This window comes from Triturus cristatus, chromosome 12 (assembly GCF_964204655.1).
Source record: "Triturus cristatus chromosome 12, aTriCri1.1, whole genome shotgun sequence".
Lineage (NCBI taxonomy): Eukaryota > Metazoa > Chordata > Amphibia > Caudata > Salamandridae > Triturus > Triturus cristatus.
The window spans coordinates 830,664,905-830,688,325 of record NC_140595.1 but is presented as its reverse complement, the minus strand read 5'-3'; the positions used below and the strand labels follow the sequence as shown (position 1 = coordinate 830,688,325).

Here is a 23,421-nt window from a genome sequence, read left to right as displayed (position 1 = left end):
GAGGTGACAGGCCCTGTATCCCTGTGCTAATGCCCTCAGTCCACCCAGGCCTGGAGGTGACAGGCCCTGTATCCCTGTGCTAATGCCCTCAGTCCATCCAGGCCTGGAGGTGACAGGCCCTGTATCTCAGTGCTAATGCTGTCAGCCCATCTATGCCTGGGGGTGACGGGCTCTGTATCCATGTGCTAATGCCCTCAGTCCATCCAGGCCTGGGGGTGACAGGCCCTGTATCCCTGTGCTAATGCCCTCAGCTGATCCATGCCAGGAGGTGGTAGGCCCTGTATCCCTGTGCTAATGCCCTCAGTCCACCCAGGCCTGGAGGTGACAGGCCCTGTATCCATGTGCTAATGCCCTCAGTCCATCCAGGCCTGGAGGTGACAGGCCCTGTATCCCTGTGCTAATGCCCTCAGCTGATCCATGCCAGGAGGTGGTAGGCCCTGTATCCCTGTGCTAATGCCCTCAGTCCACCCAGGCCTGGAGGTGACAGGCCCTGTATCCATGTGCTAATGCCGTCAGTCCATCCAGGCCTGGAGGTGACAGGCCCTGTATCCCTGTGCTAATGACCTCAGCCGATCCATGCCAGGAGGTGGTAGGCCCTGTATCCCTGTGCTAATGCCCTCAGTCCACCCAGGCCTGGAGGTGACAGGCCCTGTATCCCTGTGCTAATGCCCTCAGCCGATCCATGCCTGGAGGTGGCAGGCCCTGTATCCATGTGCTAATGCCCTCAGTCTATCCATGCCTGGAGGTGACAGGCCCTGTATCCCTGTGCTAATGCCCTCAGCCGATCCATGCCTGGAGGTGGCAGGCCCTGTATCCATGTGCTAATGCCCTCAGTCTATCCATGCCTGGAGGTGACAGGCCCTGTATCCCTGTGCTAATGCCCTCAGTCCACCCAGGCCTGGAGGTGACAGGCCCTGTATCCATGTGCTAATGCCCTCAGTCCATCCATGCCTGGAGGTGACAGGCCCTGTATCCCTGTGCTAATGCCCTCAGCCGATCCATGCCAGGAGGTGGTAGGCCCTGTATCCCTGTGCTAATGCCCTCAGTCCATCCATGCCTGGAGGTGACAGGCCCTGTATCCATGTGCTAATGCCCTCAGTCTATCCAGGCCTGGAGGTGGTCGGCCCTGTATCCCTGTGCTAATGCCCTCAGTCTATCCATGCCTGGAGGTGGCAGGCCCTGTATCCCTGTGCTAATGCCCTCAGTCTATCCATGTCTGGAGGTTAGGTTAGGTTACGTTTATTGTACAGTTAATTAAAACCATTACAATCATGCATATCGTTTTTGAAATGTTTTAACAAAATAAAATAGATTACTGTTATAACCCAATAAAATTTAGATAAAGTATGACCCAAGGAAAAAATTTGAACAGCAGGAAGCAAAGTTCAGTGGTGTACGAAGCTAGGTGCAATGCCATCGTTTAACCTATACAGGGATTGTGGTGTGTGTGTTTCGTGTTTTATGGCATTCGTTGTAAACCAGCAATCAGTTCCCTGTCGATGTAATCTAAACATAGCGGCAAAGAGTGGCCAGCCTCGTGAATCAAGATCTTAGCAGCAGTTATGGGGAGATACCAGATAGCAAGAGTGCCTGGGTATATAGAAGAAGTGTACAGTGCAAAGGCAGCGAATGTTACATCTGCAGGATTCTGATAGAAATCATAATTATTCAGTTTATCTGAGTGGTAAAGCAATGCATTTGTAAGTAAACGTCGGATGCTTGCGGAAACTAAGTGCTACGCAGCTGTTTGCAGGAATGTTACTGTGGATTAAAACAGTGCATGCATTTAAATACATCATAGGATGCTTTGGCCATGTTGGTCTAGTACTTAGCCACACGTTTCAGTTGAGAAACAGAGAGCTCAAAAAGAGATGCCTCATGTGAGAAGAAGTGTGGCGTGCTAGAGCAGCAGGTATTAAATCTGCCAGATTCTAGAGAAGAGCGTAGGTATTCAGCTTGACTTGCAACGAAGTAAAGTGCTAGGTGGCTGTTTACTGAGATGTTGCTATAGAGTAAAGCAATGCATGCCTGGAGGTGACTGTACTGTGTCTCTGTCTTAATGCCCCCAGCCCATCCATGCCTGGAGGTGATTGGCCCTGTATCCCTGTGCTAATGCCCTTAGTCCATCCAGGCCTGGAAGTGACAGGCCCTGTATCCCTGTGCTAATGCCCTTAGTCCATCCATGCCTGGAGGCGCCAATCTCTGTATCCCTGTATCTGAAAGAGACACGTTAGTGATAGATTCCTTACCTTAGAATATCCCCAGGCGTCAGACTGGATCCGGAAATTTTTCGTCAGCAGTACCCCTGCGCGTCGTTGGGCATCGTCGCGTAGCTCCACGTACGTTGCTGGTGCCCTAGCCGCCGAGGTGACTTCTTCGGAGCTACTTAGACACGCCCACACGCGCTGACGTCAGTTCTTTCCTTTTCTGCGCCAGCAAGCGCAGGTCCGAGAGAGAGCGGTACTCCTAGTCATATTTTTGACTTGTTTTCTGAGACTTGTTTCTCTTGTTTGTCGAGTACTCGACTTCTGGTGCAGTAGGGATGCCCGGGTCTCTGTCCTGTAGGGACTCCCGTCGGAACATGTCGGCGGAGGACCCGCATGTCGTGTGTGTCTCCTGCTTAGGGCACGTCCATTACCCCGAGACGTGCCCCAGTTGTTGGGCGATGTCGCCGAAGACTTGCGGGAGCGTTCCCGTCAGTTCTTTGTGGCCCGGCAATTGCTCCGCGCCACTCAAGGTCGCTCGCCCGTGGGCAGTCGAGGGGCCGGCGCGGTGCCTACACCATCATTCGTAGCGTCGGGGTCAGGTAAGTCGAAGCGCCATACCAGGTCGAAGACGCGGCGTCGCTCTTCGCCTACCCCTCACTGGTCGTGGGACGCGGTGGAGGGGACGGGTGGTAACTCCCCCGCGGCTCTGGTGGAGCCTCCGTTGTTGCCTGTGGCCTACCCGCCTTCTCGGGGCCGTACGCTACTCCGGAAGGAATACAAGTCTTCATGTCGGCCATGGTCCGTTTATTTGCCCCTTCGGGTCCCTCCGGAGCGCCTTTGGACCTCGTGGAACTGTTGGGTGGTTCTGCCCCCGTGCCCGTCTCCTTTGGCCTCGGCAACGCCGGCGAGATACCCTGGGACGCAGTTGGCTCCGGCCTCAGCCCTGTCGTTGGCTCCTGGCCTCGGACCCGCCGATGGCTCCGGCCTCGGTCACCGCCAATGGCTCCGGCCTCGGTCACCGCCAATGGCTCCGGCCTCGGTCACCGCCAATGGCTCCGGCCTCGGTCACCGCCAATGGCTCCGGCCTCGGTCACCGCCAATGGCTCCGGCCTCGGTCACCACCAATGGCTCCGGCCTCGGTCACCGCCGCTGGCTCTTGCCTCGGTCACCGCCGCTGGCTCTTGCCTCGGGCGCCGCCGGCTGGCTCTGGCCTCGGGCGCCGCCGGCTGGCTCTGGCCTCGGGCGCCGCCGGCTGGCTCTGGCCTCGGGTGCCGCCGGCTGGCTCTGGCCTCGGGTGCCGCCGGCTGGCTCTGGCCTCGGGTGCCGCCGGCTGGCTCTGGCCTCGGGTGCCGCCGGCTGGCTCTGGCCTCGGGTGCCGCCGGCTGGCTCTGGCCTCGGGTGCCGCCGGCTGGCTCTGGCCTCGGGTGCCGCCGGCTGGCTCTGGCCTCGGGTGCCGCCGGCTGGCTCTGGCCTCGGGTGCCGCCGGCTGGCTCTGGCCTCGGGCGCCGCCGGCTGGCTCTGGCCTCGGGCGCCGCCGGCTGGCTCTGGCCTCGGCGCCGCCGGCTGGCTCTGGCCTCGGTGCCGCCGGCGAGCTCCGGCCTCGGCGCCTATTGTACACCAATTCCTAGCCCAGGAGAGGAAATTTTCTCCATTTCCCTGGCCTCCTCGTCCTTCTCGGCCTCTCAAACAGCCGACGGCCAATGGCAATGATGGGGAGGGGTCTAGGGACCCTCTCGCAGCTCAGTGTGGGGATGCACCACACTAGGAGGCCATTTTGGAGGATCTGAGCGCTCTGGAATTTATCTCCACTCCCCGGTACACTTGCCTCTTCCTCCGTGGCTACGGAGCAGGATGATACATTTTCTGTGGTGTTGCGCAGGGCGGATGAGGCTCTTAACCTTAACCTCAAGCTCCCCCAGGTGTCTCTCAGGACCAATCTCCTGACTGAGGTGATTCGGCCAGGGGCCTCCTCCACGGAGCCGCTGCTGTCCTTTAATCATGCACTAACAAGACGTCCTCTGGGCGCCTGGTCTACGCCTCCCACATGTACTCCTGTGGATAGGAGTGTGGCACAACGGCATCGCCCGGCCCCGGGTGCTCCAGTTTCCTCACATAACACCCGACGCCGGACAGTCTGGTTGTCCAGGCCTCTGCTTTTCCCAGCGCATTCCCTTCCGCACCTCCAGATAGGGTACCCAAAAAAAAGAAGAGGTTGAGCGGTCTGGGAACAATGTTTTACCTCTGCCACTTCGGGACTGCGGACAGTGCATACTGCATGCCTTTTGGCCCTCTATTTCCACTCTGTGTGGGACACAGTGGCGCTGTTGCTGCCGCAGTGTCCGGACGCTCGGACGGTACTCTCCCAAGCAATTACCGAGGGGAGAGATGCGGCAACGTTTACTATATGTGGTGGCCTTGATACCGCCGACTCCCTCGGCAGGGCAATTTCCACAACTGTGGCGCTCCACCGTTATGCCTGGCTCAGAGCCACTGGCTTCTCAGGGGATGTCCAGAATGCTTTGTTGGACATGCCCTTTGATGGCACACGCCTCTTTGGTGGCAATCCAGATGGCACGTTGGAACGTTTTAAAGACTCCCGGGCAACGGCCCAGTCCTTGGGCCTTTCCGCCACGCGCACTCCCTCAGGATCTGCCTTTCGTTCCTTTCCCGACAGGGACGGGGCGCCCAAACATGTTCCTTTCATAGCCGCAGGCCTGCTCAGCAGCACTCTCGGCGCAGCCGCTGAAAGGGGACCCGCAGAGGTGAGTCACGGGGCCAGCAGCTGGGTCAGTCCGCTGCCGCCCCTGCCACCGGGGTTTTCAGGCTCACCAAATGCACGTGGGCGGCACGATTCGCCATCGCCTCCCCTCCCCCACTGGCGCACCATCACTTCAGACAGTTGGGTTTTGCAGATAGTCCGAAGGGGCTACTCCCTCCCATTCCGGCCGTGCCCCCTCCGTACCACCGCATGTTGGGGGATCACTTGGCGCTTGTTCAGCAGGACGTTAAGGCCCTCTTGGTCAGGGGGGGGCCATCGAGCGTGTTCCGACGCCAGTAGTAGGTCGTGGTTGTCATTTCCACTACTTCTTGATTCCAAAGAAGGACAAGGGCCAGCGTCCTCTTTTAGGCCTCCGGTACGTCACTTACTTCCTTCGGAACAAAAAGTTCAAAATGCTCCCGCTTTCAGTTCAGCGTACTCCCGTTTGGCCTTACCAGCGCCCCTCGGATGTTCACAGAAGTGATGGTGGTGGTTGCAGCTCATCTGCGCATATTAGGGGTTTCAGTCTTCCCTTATCTCGACTACTGGCTGTTGACGGCAGGCTCGCCCGAGCAGTCGTCTCACACCTCCAAACTACGGCCAACCTCCTGCATTTGCTGGGATTCTCCATCCACATGGTGAAGTCGCATCTGGCTCCCTCTCAGAAGCTCCTCCTCATCGGAGCGGTTCTGGACACGGCGCGATTTCGGGTTTTTCTTCCCGAACAGCGCGTCCATGAGCGACAGATCCCTCTTCCTTCTCCTACCGGAGCACACAATGGTAACAGATGTGTCCCTCTGGGGATGGGGCGGCCATATGGGGGAGGCCGAGATCAGAGGCCTCTGGTCTCCAGCGTAGTCCGAGCTCCATATAAATCAGTTAGAGCTTACGGCGATCCTGCTTGCACTCGAACCATTCCTTCCCTCAGTCACGAGGACAGTAGTTAAGAGGTTCTCGGACAGCACCACCGCCATGTGGTACTACAACTAGCGTGGCGGTGTGGGGTTGTGGACCCTATGTCAGGAGGCTCTGCACCTCTGGATGTGGCTGGACCGCCAGGGCATTCTACTGGTGGTTCAACACTTGGCAGGTTCTGTGCATCCCGGGCAGACGAACTCAGCTGCCGGTGCATCGGGGATCACGAATGGCATCTCCACTCGGAGGTGGCACAAGGTCTCTTTCAGCAATGGGGACAACTTTGGGTAGATCTATTCGCCACCATACAGAACGCGCAATGTCAGCAGTTCTGCACGTTGGAGTTTCCAAGGCGGTACTCGCTCGGAGACGCTTTTCGTTGCGGTCTGTTGTACGCCTTTCTGCCTATACCACTTCTACCCAGAGTGCTGAAGAAGATCAGACGCGACCGGGCCCAAGTTATTCTTGTGGAACCGGACTGGGCTCGAAGAGTTTGGTATCCCGAGCTACTCGGTCTGAGCGTGGATCCTCCGATCTGACTGCCTCTTCGGGAGGATCTTCTGTCATGGCAACAGGGGACGGTCCTCCACCCGAACCTGTCCAGCCTCCACATCCTTGCGTGGAGATTGAGCGGCGACAGTTCATTCCATTTGACTTGCCTCCTGAACTTTGTAATGTGATTCTAGCAGCCAGGCATCCCTCACCTAAACTGTATACGCCTGCCGGTGGAACAAATTTATGCATGGTGCACAGTGAAAGCTGTGGACTCCCCTTTCTGCCCCTCTTTATGAGGTCCTATTGTTCCTTCTCTCTTTGGCCTAGCAGGGCTCTGCTCTGGGCACTTGTTAGAATCCGGGGTCTCTGGTTGGCGCAGGTATGCACTTGTGACAAGCAGGGACCCTTTCCTCTAAGTCAGGGCAAAGGATTACTCTCAGACAATAACCCCTGCTCACCCTCTAGGTAGTGTGAGGCGAGCAGTCAGGCTAAACTCTAGAGTACATTAGGTTAAGCATTTAGGATGTCCCACAACAATCACCAACCCACCACACAGAGACACCAGACTGTATTTATAAAAATAGAGCTTCTTTATATAAACTTCTCAAGCAGGCTTTAAATACAGTCTTCACTTTTCAATAGAGTTCCAGTTACTTGTTATAGTGTTCAAATTAGGTTTTGGGGTGCCACAGTTCTTTCCAATGCATAATTTGGGTGCAATACACACCTTCTGGGGGCCCGTGCTCGTCGAAGCGCCGTCCGTACGGGTCGTACGGGTGTTGGTACGCGTCGTACCGCTCTTAGTTCGGGCCGTACACTCCTCGGGACGTTTCCCCCCTATGTCTCACGCTTCCCGCGTGAGCATGCGTACGGGGACGATGGCGTGTGAGACAGTACGGTTCGTACGGATGAAGGTACGCGTCGTACCGGGGTGCACGCTATTCCGGATGCTCCCTTCGAAGACTCACGCTTCCTGCGTGTGTCAGCATACGGGGACGATGGCGTACGGGTCAGTACGGACCATACCGTGGCTGGTACGCGTCGTACCGGGGTGTTCGGAGCGCACAGTACCTTGGATCTTGATGAGAAGTTCGGGGCGGCCTCGGCAGTCACTGGAGGGGCGCCCCACGGCGCGTTGCAGTCCCGCTTGGCAGAGGACAACGGTGCTTGGTGGGGCGCGTCGGGACTTCACGGCTCGCCTCGAGGTGGGAGGAAGGAGGGGCGGCTCGGGGGTGAATTCAGCACAAGGCGCTGCAACGTCGTTCAGAGCGGCGAACCTGGGTGCCGTCCGTCCTTGCGGTGGACTCTGCGGCTCGGGGGCCACAGAGACTCGGTGCTCAGAGTTAGACAGTCCTTTCTCACGATGCGAGCTCCGGCTCGAGGGGGCAGCAGCTTACTTTGTTCAGGCCAGTCGGGGCAGGCCGTCACGGTGCTCACAGCAGCACAGTCGTGCAGGGGTCGCGTTGCTCGGCAGGATGGGGGCACACAGGTTCTCTGGAGTCAGAAGGGCAATTCACCAGCAGCAGCTTTCTTTCTTCCAGGGAGGGGTAGCGCCCACCGTTCCTGGGGCGCAGTTCAGGGGGCAAGTTCACAAGCAAGCCCTTGGAGATTGTTCACAAAGCACAAGTTGATTATAAAGTCTTTCTCAGTCTTTTCCTCTCCTTCTTGCAGCAAGGCACCCACCACAGGCCAGTCTCTCAGGCGTAGAGACAGTACTCCTCCATGTAGCTTTCCCAGGTCCTCCTCTTCAGGCAGAGTTTCTTCTTGGCGTAAACAGGATCTGATTTCTTAGGAGCAGGGTTCCTTCTTTTATAGCACAATTCTTTTGTACTTTGTCGCCAGGGGGCCTGGGCCTGGCTCAGTCCGGTCTTGGAGCACTTTGTTGTGGTGACTCTGCTCTTTCCTTTCAGCAGCAGGGCAGAGACATCAGCCGCTCCACAGGGGGCGGAGCCGGCATTGTGGAGGCAGAGCACAGGTCTATTTAGAGTCAAAGGTGTACTCCTCCCACCCATCCTGGTGTAATCTCTCTACCCACCACCTGGCAGACAGCCTGTCTCCTGGAATTCCCCAGCCCTGCTCCTTTACTGTTACTAGGCAGAACACACACACACAGCAGAGGCGGACTGAAATGGCCAGGCAAGTAAATACTAACTTTCTAAAAGTAGTATTTACAAACACAGGATATTAAAATAAACTTTACTAAAATAAGTATTTTATTATTCTGAGCTCAGGCTTACTAAACTTGACTTTCTACCATGCTCTCTGAGTCCGCTGGGATTATAGAGTGTAATGATTCCACAGCCCATTCTGGCCTATGGAGAGCAGGTTGCCTTCAATAGTGAAAAACGAAAATGGCTGTAATTCACTATTAGGACATGCCACACACATCAGGGCATGTCCTACCTTATGCCTACAATGCACCCTGCCCTTGGGCCTACCATAGGGGTGACTAATATGTAGTTGAGTGAAGGTTTAAGGACTGGCAAGTAGGTGCACTTGCGCAGTCAGCAAGACAGTACCAGACTGCACGCAGGTTCTGCAATGGCAGACCTTAGACACATTTTACTAGGCCGCTTCTGTGGGTGGCACAACCAGTGCTGCAAGCCCACCAGCAGCATTTGTATTTACAAGCCCTGGCACTCCTGGTGCACTTTACTAGGGGCTGATAGTAAACCAAATAAGCCAAACATGGACACCAATCAATGTATACACTTTTCATAGGGAGCACTTGCACTGTGGCACTGATTGGCAGTGGCACAGTGCCCTGAGCAGCTAACACCAACAAAACACATGAGGCACATCAGCAAAAAGTGGAAGGGAAACTCACGCCAAGGTGCCAGGTCTAACAGCACTGTTAAGGGCTACCTTTCTGCTCGTTCAGCCTTTTTCAGGCTGTTGTCCATAGATTTCTCAAAGGCATTACTCACCTTTTCCCTCCTATTCCTTGTGTGATGCCTCACTGGGACTTGAACCTGGTTCCCACATACTTAATGTGTGCTCCCTTTGAGCCTCTTCATAACTGTTCTTTATGGTTATGGACTTTGACAACTGTCTTCCTGGTGGCTATCACCTCCGCTAGGCGCGTGAGTGAACTCCAGGCTCTTTCCTGTAAACCTACTTTCCTGGCGGTTCATCCGGACAAGGTTGTGCTTCGGCCGCGTCCCTCCTTTCTACCAAAAGTAGTCACTGCCTTTCATCTGGGGCAAACTGTCACTCTGCCCACTTTCTTTCCGCCTCCACACCCTTCCAGAGAGGATGAGAGTGTCCACCGTCTGGATCCAAAACGTGCGCTTTCATTCTACCGCAACCGCACACAACCGCTCCGGGTGGATGACCAGCTCTTTGTTAGCTACGTGGGCGCCAAGAAAGGCCAGCAAGCCCTGCACCCCTGTGGTAATGCCCTCAGTACATCCAGACCTGGAGGTGACAGGCCCTGTAGCCCTGTGCTAATGCCCTCAGCCCATCCATGCCTGGAGGTGACAGGCCCTGTGTCCCTCTTCTAATGCCCTCGGCCCATCCATGCCCGAGGGTGATAGGTCCTGTGCTAATGCCGTCAGCCCATCCATGCCTGGAGGTGACAGGCCCTGTGTCCCTCTTCTAATGCCCTCGGCCCATCCATGCCTGGAGGCGCCAATCTCTGTATCCCCATGCAAATGCCCTCAGCCTATCCAGGCATGGAGGTGACGGGCTCTGCACCCCTGTGCTAATGGCCTCAGCCCATCTTCACCTGCTGGCATCGGGCTCTGTATCCCTTTGCTAATGCTCTTAGTCGATCCAGTTCTGGAGGTGATGGGCTCTGTATCCGTGTGCTAATGCCCTCAGTTCAACCATGCCAGGGAGTGACAGGCCCTGCACCCCCTGTGCTAATGCCCTCAGCCCATCCATGTCTGGAGGTGACAAGCCTTGTATCCCTGTGCTAATGCCCTCTGCCCATCCACATCTGGAGGTGATGGGCTCTGTATCCCTGTGCTAATGCTCTCAATCAATCAATGCTTGGAGGTAACAGGCCCTGTATCCGTGTGCTAATACCATCTGCCATCCAGGCCTGGAGGTGGTGGGAACTGTATTGAGGTGCTAATGCCCCCTGCCCACCAGGCCTGGAGGTGGCAGGCGGTGTATCTCTGTGCCAATGCCCTCAGCCCATCCATGCCTGGAGGTGGCAGGCGGTGTATCTCTGTGCCAATGCCCTCTGCCCAACCAGGCCTGGAGGTGGCAGGCGATGTGTCTCTGTGCCAATGCCCTCTGCCCAACCAAACTTGGGCTAGAACTGTCTGTGTCCAGAGCTCAATTGGTTGACTTATTGAACAACAACCTTTCACGCTCTTTAACAATATTTTCCATATTCTTGATCTTTTTCAAATTTTCGAGATTTGTTTCCTCACTTGGCGCACTCTCTTTTGTTTTTACAGATATGTCTGAAGGGTAAAATACACATCTTTAAGTACCTCAACATTGAGGCCTGCAGCAAGACTGTGCCGGACTTGCCAGAGTTCGAGAGAGTGAACCGGCCCACTGGGTTCGTGAACTGGTAAGAATCGAAGCATGTGTGTGGGTGCAAAGGCTCCGTGAAGCTGCTCAGCGGCGCCAAAGGCAATCTGTGCGCTTTACGTAACCGTAAATGAAGCCCACCCCGTTCATAACATTGTGCCCAACCTCTCACTGTTCTGCCCTTTTCAAGACCCCTTCCTCTTTCCCAAACATCGCTTCCTTCATGGGTTAGCAGTCCAGGGTCTGGCCATGCCAGCTCGAGGCGGACTTGGGGCTGAGCATCCCTCAGATGGCAGAAGAGGGCCCTTGGCGTCTGAGATCTCTTCTGGGTTAATGATTTAATGCCAGTATCCCCATTGCCAGATCCCTTGCTCCGGCTCATTCCTTGTTGGAGTGGTTGCTGTTGGATGGCGTTGTGTCTTCAATCAGTAATAGCCGTGTCCCTAAGCGGTGTGTCGCACACTGGAGGCCACCACCAAGCTATTCCTTTCTGCCATTGCTTCTAAAAGCGCCCGTGGCTGGTCCTGCAGGCTTAGAGGACATGTGTGCTTCGGGGGCGGCGGTACAACTTGTATAAGAATGGTGCCCACAGTTTGACATTTGTGGCTTCTAACAACTGTTCAGTATTCAGTGTGGACCACACACCACTTAAGTTTTGCTCAAAGAATCATCACTTGTCCACGTGCATAGAAGACTTGCACAAAGTATGGAATGGCCATCTTTGAAGTGATGACAACTCTGTGCATTGGGCTGGTGCCTGTTTCATCCCAAAGACTAACGCTGGCTCTTCAAGCAGTGGCGTCGGGGGCAAGGGTCAAGTACTAGCGAGGTTTCTGCAACCAAAGAAAGATCTGAACACCAACTCTGATGATGGCACTTGGATGTGGTAGAAGCACAGATCCATGAGTCCCAGGCACCCCCAGAGTCTGCATCTGTCCCAGGCAGGCCGCAGAGTCTGCCTCTGTCCCAAGCAGTCCCCAGAGTCTGCCTCTGTCCCAAGCAGTCCCCAGAGTCTGCCTCTGTCCCAAGCAGTCCCCAGAGTCTGCCTCTGTCCCAAGCAGTCCCCAGAGTCTGCCTCTGTCCCAAGCAGTCCCCAGAGTCTGCCTCTGTCCCAAGCAGTCCCCAGAGTCTGCCTCTGTCCCAAGCAGTCCCCAGAGTCTGCCTCTGTCCCAAGCAGTCCCCAGAGTCTGCCTCTGTCCCAAGCAGTCCCCAGAGTCTGCCTCTGTCCCAAGCAGTCCCCAGAGTCTGCCTCTGTCCCAAGCAGTCCCCAGAGTCTGCCTCTGTCCCAAGCAGTCCCCAGAGTCTGCCTCTGTCCCAAGCAGTCCCCAGAGTCTGCCTCTGTCCCAAGCAGTCCCCAGAGTCTGCCTCTGTCCCAAGCAGTCCCCAGAGTCTGCCTCTGTCCCAAGCAGTCCCCAGAGTCTGCCTCTGTCCCAAGCAGTCCCCAGAGTCTGCCTCTGTCCCAAGCAGTCCCCAGAGTCTGCCTCTGTCCCAAGCAGTCCCCAGAGTCTGCCTCTGTCCCAAGCAGTCCCCAGAGTCTGCCTCTGTCCCAAGCACTCCCCAGAGTCTGCCTCTGTCCCAAGCACTCCCCAGAGTCTGCCTCTGTCCCAAGCACTCCCCAGAGTCTGCCTCTGTCCCAAGCACTCCCCAGAGTCTGCCTCTGTCCCAAGCACTCCCCAGAGTCTGCCTCTGTCCCAAGCACTCCCCAGAGTCTGCCTCTGTCCCAAGCACTCCCCAGAGTCTGCCTCTGTCCCAAGCAGTCCCCAGAGTCTGCCTCTGTCCCAAGCAGTCCCCAGAGTCTGCCTCTGTCCCAAGCAGTCCCCAGAGTCTGCCTCTGTCCCAAGCAGTCCCCAGAGTCTGCCTCTGTCCCAAGCAGTCCCCAGAGTCTGCCTCTGTCCCAAGCAGTCCCCAGAGTCTGCCTCTGTCCCAAGCAGTCCCCAGAGTCTGCCTCTGTCCCAAGCAGTCCCCAGAGTCTGCCTCTGTCCCAAGCAGTCCCCAGAGTCTGCCTCTGTCCCAAGCAGTCCCCAGAGTCTGCCTCTGTCCCAAGCAGTCCCCAGAGTCTGCCTCTGTCCCAAGCAGTCCCCAGAGTCTGCCTCTGTCCCAAGCAGTCCCCAGAGTCTTCCTCTGTCCCAAGCACTCCCCAGAGTCTGCCTCTGTCCCAAGCACTCCCCAGAGTCTGCCTCTGTCCCAAGCACTCCCCAGAGTCTGCCTCTGTCCCAAGCACTCCCCAGAGTCTGCCTCTGTCCCAAGCAGTCCCCAGAGTCTGCCTCTGTCCCAAGCAGTCCCCAGAGTCTGCCTCTGTCCCAAGCACTCCCCAGAGTCTGCCTCTGTCCCACGCACTCCCCAGAGTCTGCCTCTGTCTTAAGCACTCCCCAGAGTCTGCCTCTGTCCCAAGCACTCCCCAGAGTCTGCCTCTGTCCCAAGCACTCCCCAGAGTCTGCCTCTGTCCCAAGCACTCCCCAGAGTCTGCCTCTGTCCCAAGCACTCCCCAGAGTCTGCCTCTGTCCCAAGCACTCCCCAGAGTCTGCCTCTGTCCCAAGCAGTCCCCAGAGTCTGCCTCTGTCCCAAGCAGTCCCCAGAGTCTGCCTCTGTCCCAAGCAGTCCCCAGAGTCTGCCTCTGTCCCAAGCAGTCCCCAGAGTCTGCCTCTGTCCCAAGCAGTCCCCAGAGTCTGCCTCTGTCCCAAGCAGTCCCCAGAGTCTGCCTCTGTCCCAAGCAGTCCCCAGAGTCTGCCTCTGTCCCAAGCAGTCCCCAGAGTCTGCCTCTGTCCCAAGCAGTCCCCAGAGTCTGCCTCTGTCCCAAGCAGTCCCCAGAGTCTGCCTCTGTCCCAAGCAGTCCCCAGAGTCTGCCTCTGTCCCAAGCAGTCCCCAGAGTCTGCCTCTGTCCCAAGCAGTCCCCAGAGTCTGCCTCTGTCCCAAGCAGTCCCCAGAGTCTGCCTCTGTCCCAAGCAGTCCCCAGAGTCTGCCTCTGTCCCAAGCAGTCCCCAGAGTCTGCCTCTGTCCCAAGCAGTCCCCAGAGTCTGCCTCTGTCCCAAGCAGTCCCCAGAGTCTGCCTCTGTCCCAAGCAGTCCCCAGAGTCTGCCTCTGTCCCAAGCAGTCCCCAGAGTCTGCCTCTGTCCCAAGCAGTCCCCAGAGTCTGCCTCTGTCTTAAGCACTCCTCAGAGTCTGCCTCTGTCTTAAGCAGTCCCCCAGAGTCTGCCTCTGTCCCAGGCAGCCTCCAGAGTCTGCCTCTGTCCCAAGCACTCCCCAGAGTCTGCCTCTGTCCCAGGCAGCCTCCAGAGTCTGCCTCTGTCCCAGGCAGCCTCCAGAGTCTGCCTCTGTCCCAGGCAGCCTCCAGAGTCTGCCTCTGTCGCAGGGAGCCCCCAGAGTCTGCCTCTGTCGCAGGGAGCCCCCAGAGTCTGCCTCTGTCGCTGGGAGCCCCCAGAGTCTGCCTCTGTCGCAGGGAGCCCCCAGAGTCTGCCTCTGTCGCAGGGAGCCCCCAGAGTCTGCCTCTGTCGCAGGGAGCCCCCAGAGTCTGCCTCTGTCGCAGGGAGCCCCCAGAGTCTGCCTCTGTCGCAGGGAGTCCCCAGAGTCTGCCTCTGTCGCAGGGAGTCCCCAGAGTCTGCCTCTGTCGCAGGGAGTCCCCAGAGTCTGCCTCTGTCGCAGGGAGTCCCCAGAGTCTGCCTCTGTCGCAGGGAGTCCCCAGAGTCTGCCTCTGTCGCAGGGAGTCCCCAGAGTCTGCCTCTGTCGCAGGGAGTCCCCAGAGTCTGCCTCTGTCGCAGGGAGTCCCCAGAGTCTGCCTCTGTCGCAGGGAGTCCCCAGAGTCTGCCTCTGTCGCAGGGAGTCCCCAGAGTCTGCCTCTGTCGCAGGGAGTCCCCAGAGTCTGCCTCTGTCGCAGGGAGTCCCCAGAGTCTGCCTCTGTCGCAGGCAGCCCCCAGAGTCTGCCTCTGTCGCAGGCAGCCCCCAGAGTCTGCCTCTGTCGCAGGCAGCCCCCAGAGTCTGCCTCTGTCGCAGGCAGCCCCCAGAGTCTGCCTCTGTCGCAGGCAGCCCCCAGAGTCTGCCTCTGTCGCAGGCAGCCCCCAGAGTCTGCCTCTGTCGCAGGCAGCCCCCAGAGTCTGCCTCTGTCTCAAGCAGTCCCCAGAGTCTGCCTCTGTCGCAGGCAGCCCCCAGAGTCTGCCTCTGTCGCAGGCAGCCCCCAGAGTCTGCCTCTGTTTCAAGCAGTCCCCAGAGTCTGCCTCTGTCGCAGGCAGCCCCCAGAGTCTGCCTCTGTCGCAGGCAGCCCCCAGAGTCTGCCTCTGTCGCAGGCAGCCCCCAGAGTCTGCCTCTGTCGCAGGCAGCTCCCAGAGTCTGCCTCTGTGCCCCATGTCCTTCTCGGTGCCTTTGTGGTGCTGTTACTGAGGACCCCTGGGCTCACAGTGCAGTTGTTGCTTCTCTTTCCAACCTCTGATTCGAGTTACTGTGTTATTTGCTTTGGAGATCTCATGCTCTCTTTCTTTACAGCCTGACGGACGACTTCTTCCAGGTGCGCCAGTATGGGGGACTCGATTCCGGATTCAACAGCGTGGACAGCGGTAGCAAGCGATGGTCTGGTAATGAGGTAAGAGCTGTTATCTTGAACAGTTTATTTAGCCGGTACTGGGACCCTAAAACTTCAGACAGAGTTGTACCACTGCCCAGACTCGCCAGTTTCTAACCTCTTCCTGCTTTCACGCAAGAACATTGTCCTCCTGTTCATAACTGGTGCTCCTCAAAGATGTCTAACCGTGGTCAGAGGCCACCTGGATGTCCAGAGGGTTCAAGAAGCGGAATCCAAGGTGAGGTCATTGTGCAGCCTCTGTTCACAGCTTCTGTGACGGTTTCAGGAGTACCTCACCTTCTCTCGCTGAGACTGCGAGCGTCCAGCCTGGTGCCACGGTGTGGCCTGCTGTGCACCTATGTGTCCTGCCTACTTCAACTCGCCATAGGAGTCACCATGGAGGAAATGATCACCCTTGGGTCGCTTCCTCTGTGCTTCCAGAGCATGGCTGGCTCTGGGGAGATGAGTAAACATCATGGGTCTCCCTACAGCTGAGTCTGCGGGGATGGCCTGTGCCAAGGTTACTTTACCCTCGACCCCTCTCTTCTGCCTAGAGCCCGTGGCCCTCAGACCCACGTGTCTATATTCTGTCTTTCTTAGTCTGCAGATGAGTGCTCCGATCTGTCCTTCCGCATGGCTGAGCTGGCCCGGGATCCCAAACAGCTGAAGGAGCTGTGCAACGGACGAGGTGAGTGTGCGCCTTGGGGCGGTGCGTCTATGTGGAGTGCTGCAGGGATTGGGTGTTAGAGTGGTTGTGGAGCGTCCAGGCGTCTACGTAGGCTGCTATCATAGTACTTGTGCAGCCAGTCTGCTCATGCTCTCCCGTCACCCCTCCTGCCTTCGCTCCCACGGCATACAGGGCACTCTTGTGCTATACATGTCTGGTATCCTTTGATGTACACAAGTTAGAGCGCAGAATTTGCTTTTCCCAACAGCTTACAGTAATCGATTCTTTATTACCCGTGCATTTAAAGTTTCATCAGGATGCAAACGTGTAGTCTGGTGTTAATGGTACGCATCCTTGGGCTACCGCCCCTATGGCTATGCTTAGCACCACCCCTTCAGGCCCTAGCTGTGGGAGAGCACTGCTGCTATGACTGTCTGCTTGTGACTGTGGTCATCCTACCTAGAGGAGGCCAGATTTGACCCAGAGTTTGGGAGGATCACAGGTGACCTTCATAGATTAGCCTCTCTCTTTTACTTTAGACACCGTCTAGAAGATGGAAACTTACACTGGTTTGAGTTTGGCGCAGCACCTGTCCCAGAGGCCGCTGTAGCACTGAGCCTTATACGTCTATGAGAGATGCTTGCAGTACAACTTGAATCCCGTGATCTTGTCCATGCCTTGTCTTTGATTTCCTCCTCCAGCGGAGGGCGACCTGGAGCAGATAGATTACATCGACAGCAGCACCAATGGCGAAGAGGAGGACGATGTGAAGTCTGACTGTGGCCTGCAGATGACAGTGTCCCCTGAGGTAAGACTGGCATCTCTGAGTGCCGCCTCCTGCCAACCTGTGCATAGGGGGTGTGGAGGGATTGAAAGGCCAGAATGGTTGGGACCCAGCAGATTTGTACAAAGATGAACCATGCTCCATGACCTGGCTGTGGTGGGACCACCAACGTCTTCCAGTCGTGTCCACCGGACACCATTCGATACATATGGTCTTAGGGCCTCAAGCTTGCTGACTGCAGTGACTTATTGACTGAGTAAGGGCAGGGGGTCTGGCCCGGATCCAACATGTGTCTGTTATTTTTCCAATTTCCAGCGCCTCTGGTCTCTGCAGTACCAGACCCATTGTAGTGCAAGCCGCAGAGCTGAAGATAAACAGAAGGTGCATGTTAGTTGCCTTTGGCTTGGCTCCAGGGCAGAGCCGGATGTTAGGCCAGGAAGCACATCCCGTCCCTCCTGGGGAGACTTTGAAGAACCGCAGGGACCCAAAAATAAAGTCGTAGAAAAATGTAGTGTCTCAGTTGACATTACGTGAAAGTAGCAGTGTAGTTGAGCAGGTGCAGTGTCCGTGTTAAACGAGCAATGCCTCTCTCTTCCCTAGAGTTTCTGTCTCTAGTACTTTAAGATTGGGAAGATGTATAAAGTAAAGCAGCAATACTCTCAGTTCTCCTTGCAGTGTGCACAGTCATGCCGGATATACGTTCAGATGTGTGCAAAAAGTATGCTCTCCCATATTTGTGTGCAAGTGTTACTATCTACTTTCCCCCCAAAAGTGCATGAAAGCACTTATACGCACAGACCTCCTGGAAGTTTGTGAAGGCAGTAATACCCACTGTACTTCAGTTGTGTGCAGAAAGGTGCAGAGTATTTCAGATTTGTTTATCAATAGTAACGACTGTGAATCTTGCAGTGGTGCAGACAGTAATACCGAGGGTACTTCAGTTGTGTGCAGAAAGGTGCAGAGTATTTCAGATTTGTTTATCAATAGTAACGCCTGGGAATCTTGCAGTGGTGCAGACAGTAATACCCACTGTACTTCAGTTGTGTGCAGAAAGGTGCAGAGTATTTCAAATTTGTTTATCAATAGTAACGCCTGTGAATCTTGCAGTCGTGCATGCAACAGATCATGTCTTCCCTATATGTGTTTGCAAACAGTAATATCTACAGACTAATTCATCCATTAGCAACATGTCCTCCTGCCTATATGTGGATGACAGAAGTAGTACCTAAAGCCCACCTTTGCTGCCTAAACACTACTGGATATATATCTAAGCGCATGCGTGTGTGCAGACATTAGTACCTGATTACACCCCAGTCCTGTGTTCATGCAGCGGTTCTACATACTTGCCCATGTGCACTGTTAGAGATGGACAGGCAGTTTAGGCAACAGTTGACAGTATATAACTTTCCTCTGTTTTCCATTTCCCTGCAGAAGACCAAGGAAGAGAAACTCTCCCCTCAGCGGTCAGATGTGAGCGAGAGAGCAGCAAGCAGCAGTAGGTAAGACCAGCTCAGTGTCAGAGGCACACTTTGCTGTGCCTGGGTCAGTCATCTGTGGACCGGTATCTGATGTAAAGGAAAGCCTGTGCTGAAATGCCACCTCATAAGAGTTGAGCTTCATATCAAGAAGTGAAGCCCTGGGGAAACGCAACCATATGCTGAAAGCATCTTAAGGATCTGCCGCATTGGTACAATTGAGGCTATGCGGTTGTCTCGTAACCTAATTCTTATATCGTCTCTGTCCGTCGATTCCACAGGATGCCCAGTGCAGCATCCCCAGGTCGGGAGGAGATGGCTGGTGCACGTGAGGAGCGAAGGATTGCAGAGACCCTTCAGATATGGCAAGAGAGAGAACGGCAGCAGCAGCAAGCTCTTCGAAACCAGGCACTGGAGAAGAGAGAAAGGTAAGAATGGACTGTCCAACATGCGTGTGCAGGGCGGAGGATTCCGCAGTACCAAAGAGGACAGGGTGAGGGGAGAGAAAAGGTATTCATTGCGGTCGAGAGAACGATAGCGCCACACTATATTATTGTGTTTGTGGCGTTTGTGCAATTGTCCTCCTAGTGGTTCTACAACACTCTTAGCTCTGTGTGGTGAGACACTCCTCCCACAAGGTTTCCTCCTCATGATGTCTCTTACCCCATCCACCCCCCCTCCATTTCACCTGAGCACTCTCAGCACTTTAAAGTGACCTTGTCGTTTCTTAATGCACAGTAGAGAACACCTATGTCTCTTTTCTGATTCTTGAGCCAATCTGTGAATACTGCTAACTTAAAGTAGCTGTTACAAGCACTTTAATGAATCCAGGTCTATCCTGTAAACACAACCTTACCCTTCACTGGTTTGATTCAAGAATTGTCTAAAATGTCTCTTCCATTCCCCTCAGCTCTCACTACCACTTTTACAGAATATTGGGTGATTTCTGGACCATCCACAAATTGTGAACTTTAGCGCTCAAGTTTGTAGCCAGGCTCTGGTTGTTTGTGACCTGTACTGATTGCTTTGCTTTGGTGCATCCTTTCATTTGAAGGGGCTTCATTTACAGGCCTGGCTCTGCCCACCCCTCCTCCTCTCCCTAAACGGCTTGAGTCGCGACCGCTGTACTTTCCTGTCTCTAGCAGTGGCCGAGGGTCTGGTGCACATGTTCTGATGTCCTTCTCTTTTCCAGTTTACTAAGGTTGACACCAAAGGTGGTTGGAAGCAGTCCACAGATGCAGACCACACCCACTAACAAGTGAGTATATGTTTGGAAGAGGGAATGTATGAAGCATTCCCATGTTGTCTGAGCAGCACATGTTAGGAATAGTAACACGAGGCCTGCATCCCAGGAACTTGCCTGTAAGGTTTTCCTTTTTCTGTTAGAATACATCTTATGGCTTGGAAATAGCGAACCTGGGGAGGTTTCCTGTCTACAAACAGTGATCTGGACTTTGACCAGGTCTACTGGGTGTCATGGAGGTAGAGCGGCTCGGAGCGGAGTATCTCCTGATATGTTGTAGATAATGGTATATCTCCCTCAAAAGCATTCTGACCACTTTCCCTCTGTCCTCGACTGGTCACTGCTGGGCCCTCCGGTATCACTGGAAGGGCCCTTTTGCCCTACTACAGTTTCTTGGATAGTAAAATCCCATTCGAGGTATGTGTGTTGTAGATACACATGCTTTGCATACTCCTGCCATCAAGTGTTGGGTCCGGATGTTTGCAAGTTGTTTTTCTTCAAAGAATCCTCTCCAGTCACAAGGTATGGTGACTCCTCCTTTCTGTGATAGTGCGCATGGGCGTCGTCTCCATTGTTTTTTTCCGCAATCGGGTTCGAACGTGTATTGCTGCGCTCTGGTTCGAAAACCGTTTTCGGGTTCCCCTTGGTACGCAATGCACTCTACCCTCAACGGTATTGTTCTCTAACACGTTACCCTGTTCTCCAGTTATTGACTCGATCGGGAAACACTATCTTCAGTTGGCAACATTCGGCGGCCCTCGGGCCTAGCTGCGTTGGTCCACCCTTCCGCCGATGGAATGAACTCCATTCCAATTTGGTCCTCTGTGCCACGCCAGGTACCCTTGCTCCGATCTACATTAAGTCTGTACCTTGTGCCTATCACTGGAGCACAAGGAGGACGACTTGACGCCTGTAAGTCGTTTCGGTCGTAGAAAACTCTTCATGATTGTAGGGCTCAACTATGTGAAATGCAGCACCAAAACATTCAACACATCCCGGACATCTTCAGCAAAGATTCTGAGCATGAACACGTCGAAGCGTCGGCAGCAGAAGAAGAGGCCATCTACGTCCCAGAGTCGTATTCTGAACTTAATATCAACTTGGAGTACGAAGAAGTGCCTCCGGGACAAGGTGTCATGAGTACAGAAGACCTCTTGCCCCCCAAAACTTTTTCCCAAAAACATAAGGCTATAACACCATCTATTTCTTCTGGCCAATATGGGCACCGAGACAATGTTTCCGACGCCCCGCCTTCTGGCTCGGCACCAAAACAAATCGTCAAGCTTTCCTGAGCCGGCCGAAATCATCTTTGCATCCGAAACCCTCTGGTTCGAAGGACCGATCTGGTTTGGAGCCGGAACACTCCGGTTCCAAGGACAAATCTGGTTCAGAGCCGAAATCCTCCTCTCCGAAACAAAAACATGCTTCAAAGCAGAAACCTTCTGCTCCCAAAAGCAAATAAATTTTGGCGCCAAAATACGGCCTCTCCGAGCCGTCCGAACCAATTTTAGACGTTCTCAAGGCTAAATTGGATCCTAATCAGAACATCTATATCCATCCTGATACAGGATATATTTCTGCCAAAACAGCAGTCAAACGCAAACTTCCTTCAGAGGACCCTAGAGATAAGATCCCTCTGAGGAAGAAAAAGGATATAGCTACCAGACCTGCTTATCCTACCCCACAATCCTCTCCATTTCCACCTTTTCGCCACATTTACCACAGATTCCCTTACACATAGCACCTCCGGGAGCTCCACATTCACAGCCTGAAGGGGATGATATTGATGAAGTAGACCCTCATTGGCCTGTAGACCCATGGAATGATTACACCATTGACCCGCCATTGAATACTGACCCAGATCTTTACCCTGCAAGCCGTCACCACCAGACGATAATGTGGCTTATCAAGAACTTATTCCAGAGCAGCAGCATAGGGATGACTTGCATAAAGAGTCCTTAGAGGAAGACTTGTTATTCGAAACACTTGGGTCCACACACAGGTCAAGTCAAACACTTACTATGCTAAAGGGCATAATGCGGCATGCAGATGAAATGTTCAAGGCCCTGTGCGAGCCCGGATTTTAACTCCCACAGTTGATAGAAAATATAAGCCTTGTCCATCTGATCCTGTGTTCATCAAAGGACAATTTCCCCTTGATTCCCTAGTGGTGTCCAATGCACGCAAAAGGGCTAATTCATCCCCAGACAAGGAATCTAAACTTCTAAATGCTTCTGGGAAACAAGTGGCTGCTCAAGCCTCAAACCATTAGCGCATCGCAAACACACAGGGCCTACTAGCTAGGTACAAAGATTAGTTGGGTAGTAGTGTTCCTTACAAAGGAAAAACGGCACACCAAATTAGATACAAGTTTCAAATAAAATAAATAGAGTCAGAGCGTATTAAATGTCAACAATATACAATTGAAAAGTGGTGCTCAAAGCTAATACTAATGTCTACTACCCAGAGACATCATCCGTATGCACAAGACATACACAAATTGACAATCCTAAGAAAAGACTTAATTGGCACACCCTAAATGATATGAATTTTCAGTTCCACATTAGTGTAAATTGCTCGCTATATCCAAGTCACATATGCTTGGCAAAAGAGAAGATGAGGAAAAGCTGTTCCATTGGTTAATTGTCCTGTTTGATAACAAATCCGAAACCCCTTCAAATTCAGTTGCTTGTCATCTTTATTGTTTAGACTTGAAAATTCTAATACATGAACCAGCCGACACGTGTTTCGTCTTACAAAGACTTTTTCAAGGCACAAATTGCATGATGGTTGTATTGATGGTATTTACGGTGATCTGTAGAAATTCAAACACAAGACGTCCAATATATCCAAGGTCCCTCTTACTCAAAACAAGTCATAAAATCAATGCATCAATGCACTCCACCTCCAGTGCCCTCGGATTAAACAAAAAAATGCTGTCAATCAAGACTGCCAGGCCAATAGCTGTGCGGATTGAAAGGTAGTGGGTGCACTCGTATCAAGGAGTTAGCACGCCGCAGAGTTAAGAACATGATTGAAGTATCTCTCCTCTACATACTGGAACAGACACCATATTGACATGCATTGATTTTATGACTTGTTTTGAGTAAGAGGGACCTTGGATATATTGGACGTCTAAAATACACTCGGACCACACTAAACTTACTCCACCAATTAGGCTTCACAGCCAATGTGCAAAAGTCTCTTCTGCAGCTTTTACAAACACAATCTTATCTCAGAGCGACTCTCAACACTCACAGCCCTCCAGCCTTCCCCAGTGCAACCAGAATTCGCAATATTCAAACTCTGCTATTACAGTTTCAAGCCAATCAAACCGTAACAGCCCAAACTTTTATGCAACTGTTAGGAATGATGGCTTCATGCATTGCAACAGTGCCTCATGCAAGACTACACATGCGTCCTCCACAAGAGTGCTTAGCGCGTCAGTGGAATCAGTCTCATGGTCAATTAACAGATCTAGTGTTGGTAGGCAGCTGCACCCATCGCTCTCTGCAGTGGTGGAACCCACAATATTTATCAATAGGGCGGCCATTGACCCTGTTCCACAGATCGAGTTAACAGCGGACGCTTCTCTCACAGGTCTGGGTGCCCATTGCCACAATAACATAATTCAGAGTTTCTGGCACAACAAGCACAAACGTCTCCATATCAATTATCTAGAGCTTCTAGAAGTATTTCTAGCGCTCAACCAGTCTCATCTCATAGGCAAAATTGTCCTAGTCCGCACGGACAACATGGCAGACATGTACAGGGGGGTTGGAGGGAACACATTCTCTCCAGCTGTCACACCTCTCTCAGACCATCTGGAGTCTGGAGTTG

The 23,421-nt window shown here is 54.0% G+C and overlaps 1 protein-coding gene across 2 annotated transcripts in view; it reads left to right on the top strand.

Annotated features, from left to right (window-relative positions):
- The window catches only part of LRCH4 (leucine rich repeats and calponin homology domain containing 4), a 553,531-nt gene that overhangs the window by 412,648 nt on the left and 117,462 nt on the right, over positions 1 to 23,421 (top strand). For both annotated transcript variants that reach the window (XM_085638321.1, XM_085638320.1), the window contains exons 6-12: positions 10,785 to 10,903; positions 15,337 to 15,433; positions 16,013 to 16,100; positions 16,781 to 16,887; positions 18,295 to 18,362; positions 18,620 to 18,766; positions 19,531 to 19,596. In XM_085638321.1, coding sequence (XP_085494447.1) covers positions 10,785 to 10,903; positions 15,337 to 15,433; positions 16,013 to 16,100; positions 16,781 to 16,887; positions 18,295 to 18,362; positions 18,620 to 18,766; positions 19,531 to 19,596 — 692 coding nt within the window. The remainder of the gene's footprint in view (positions 1 to 10,784; positions 10,904 to 15,336; positions 15,434 to 16,012; positions 16,101 to 16,780; positions 16,888 to 18,294; positions 18,363 to 18,619; positions 18,767 to 19,530; positions 19,597 to 23,421) is intronic.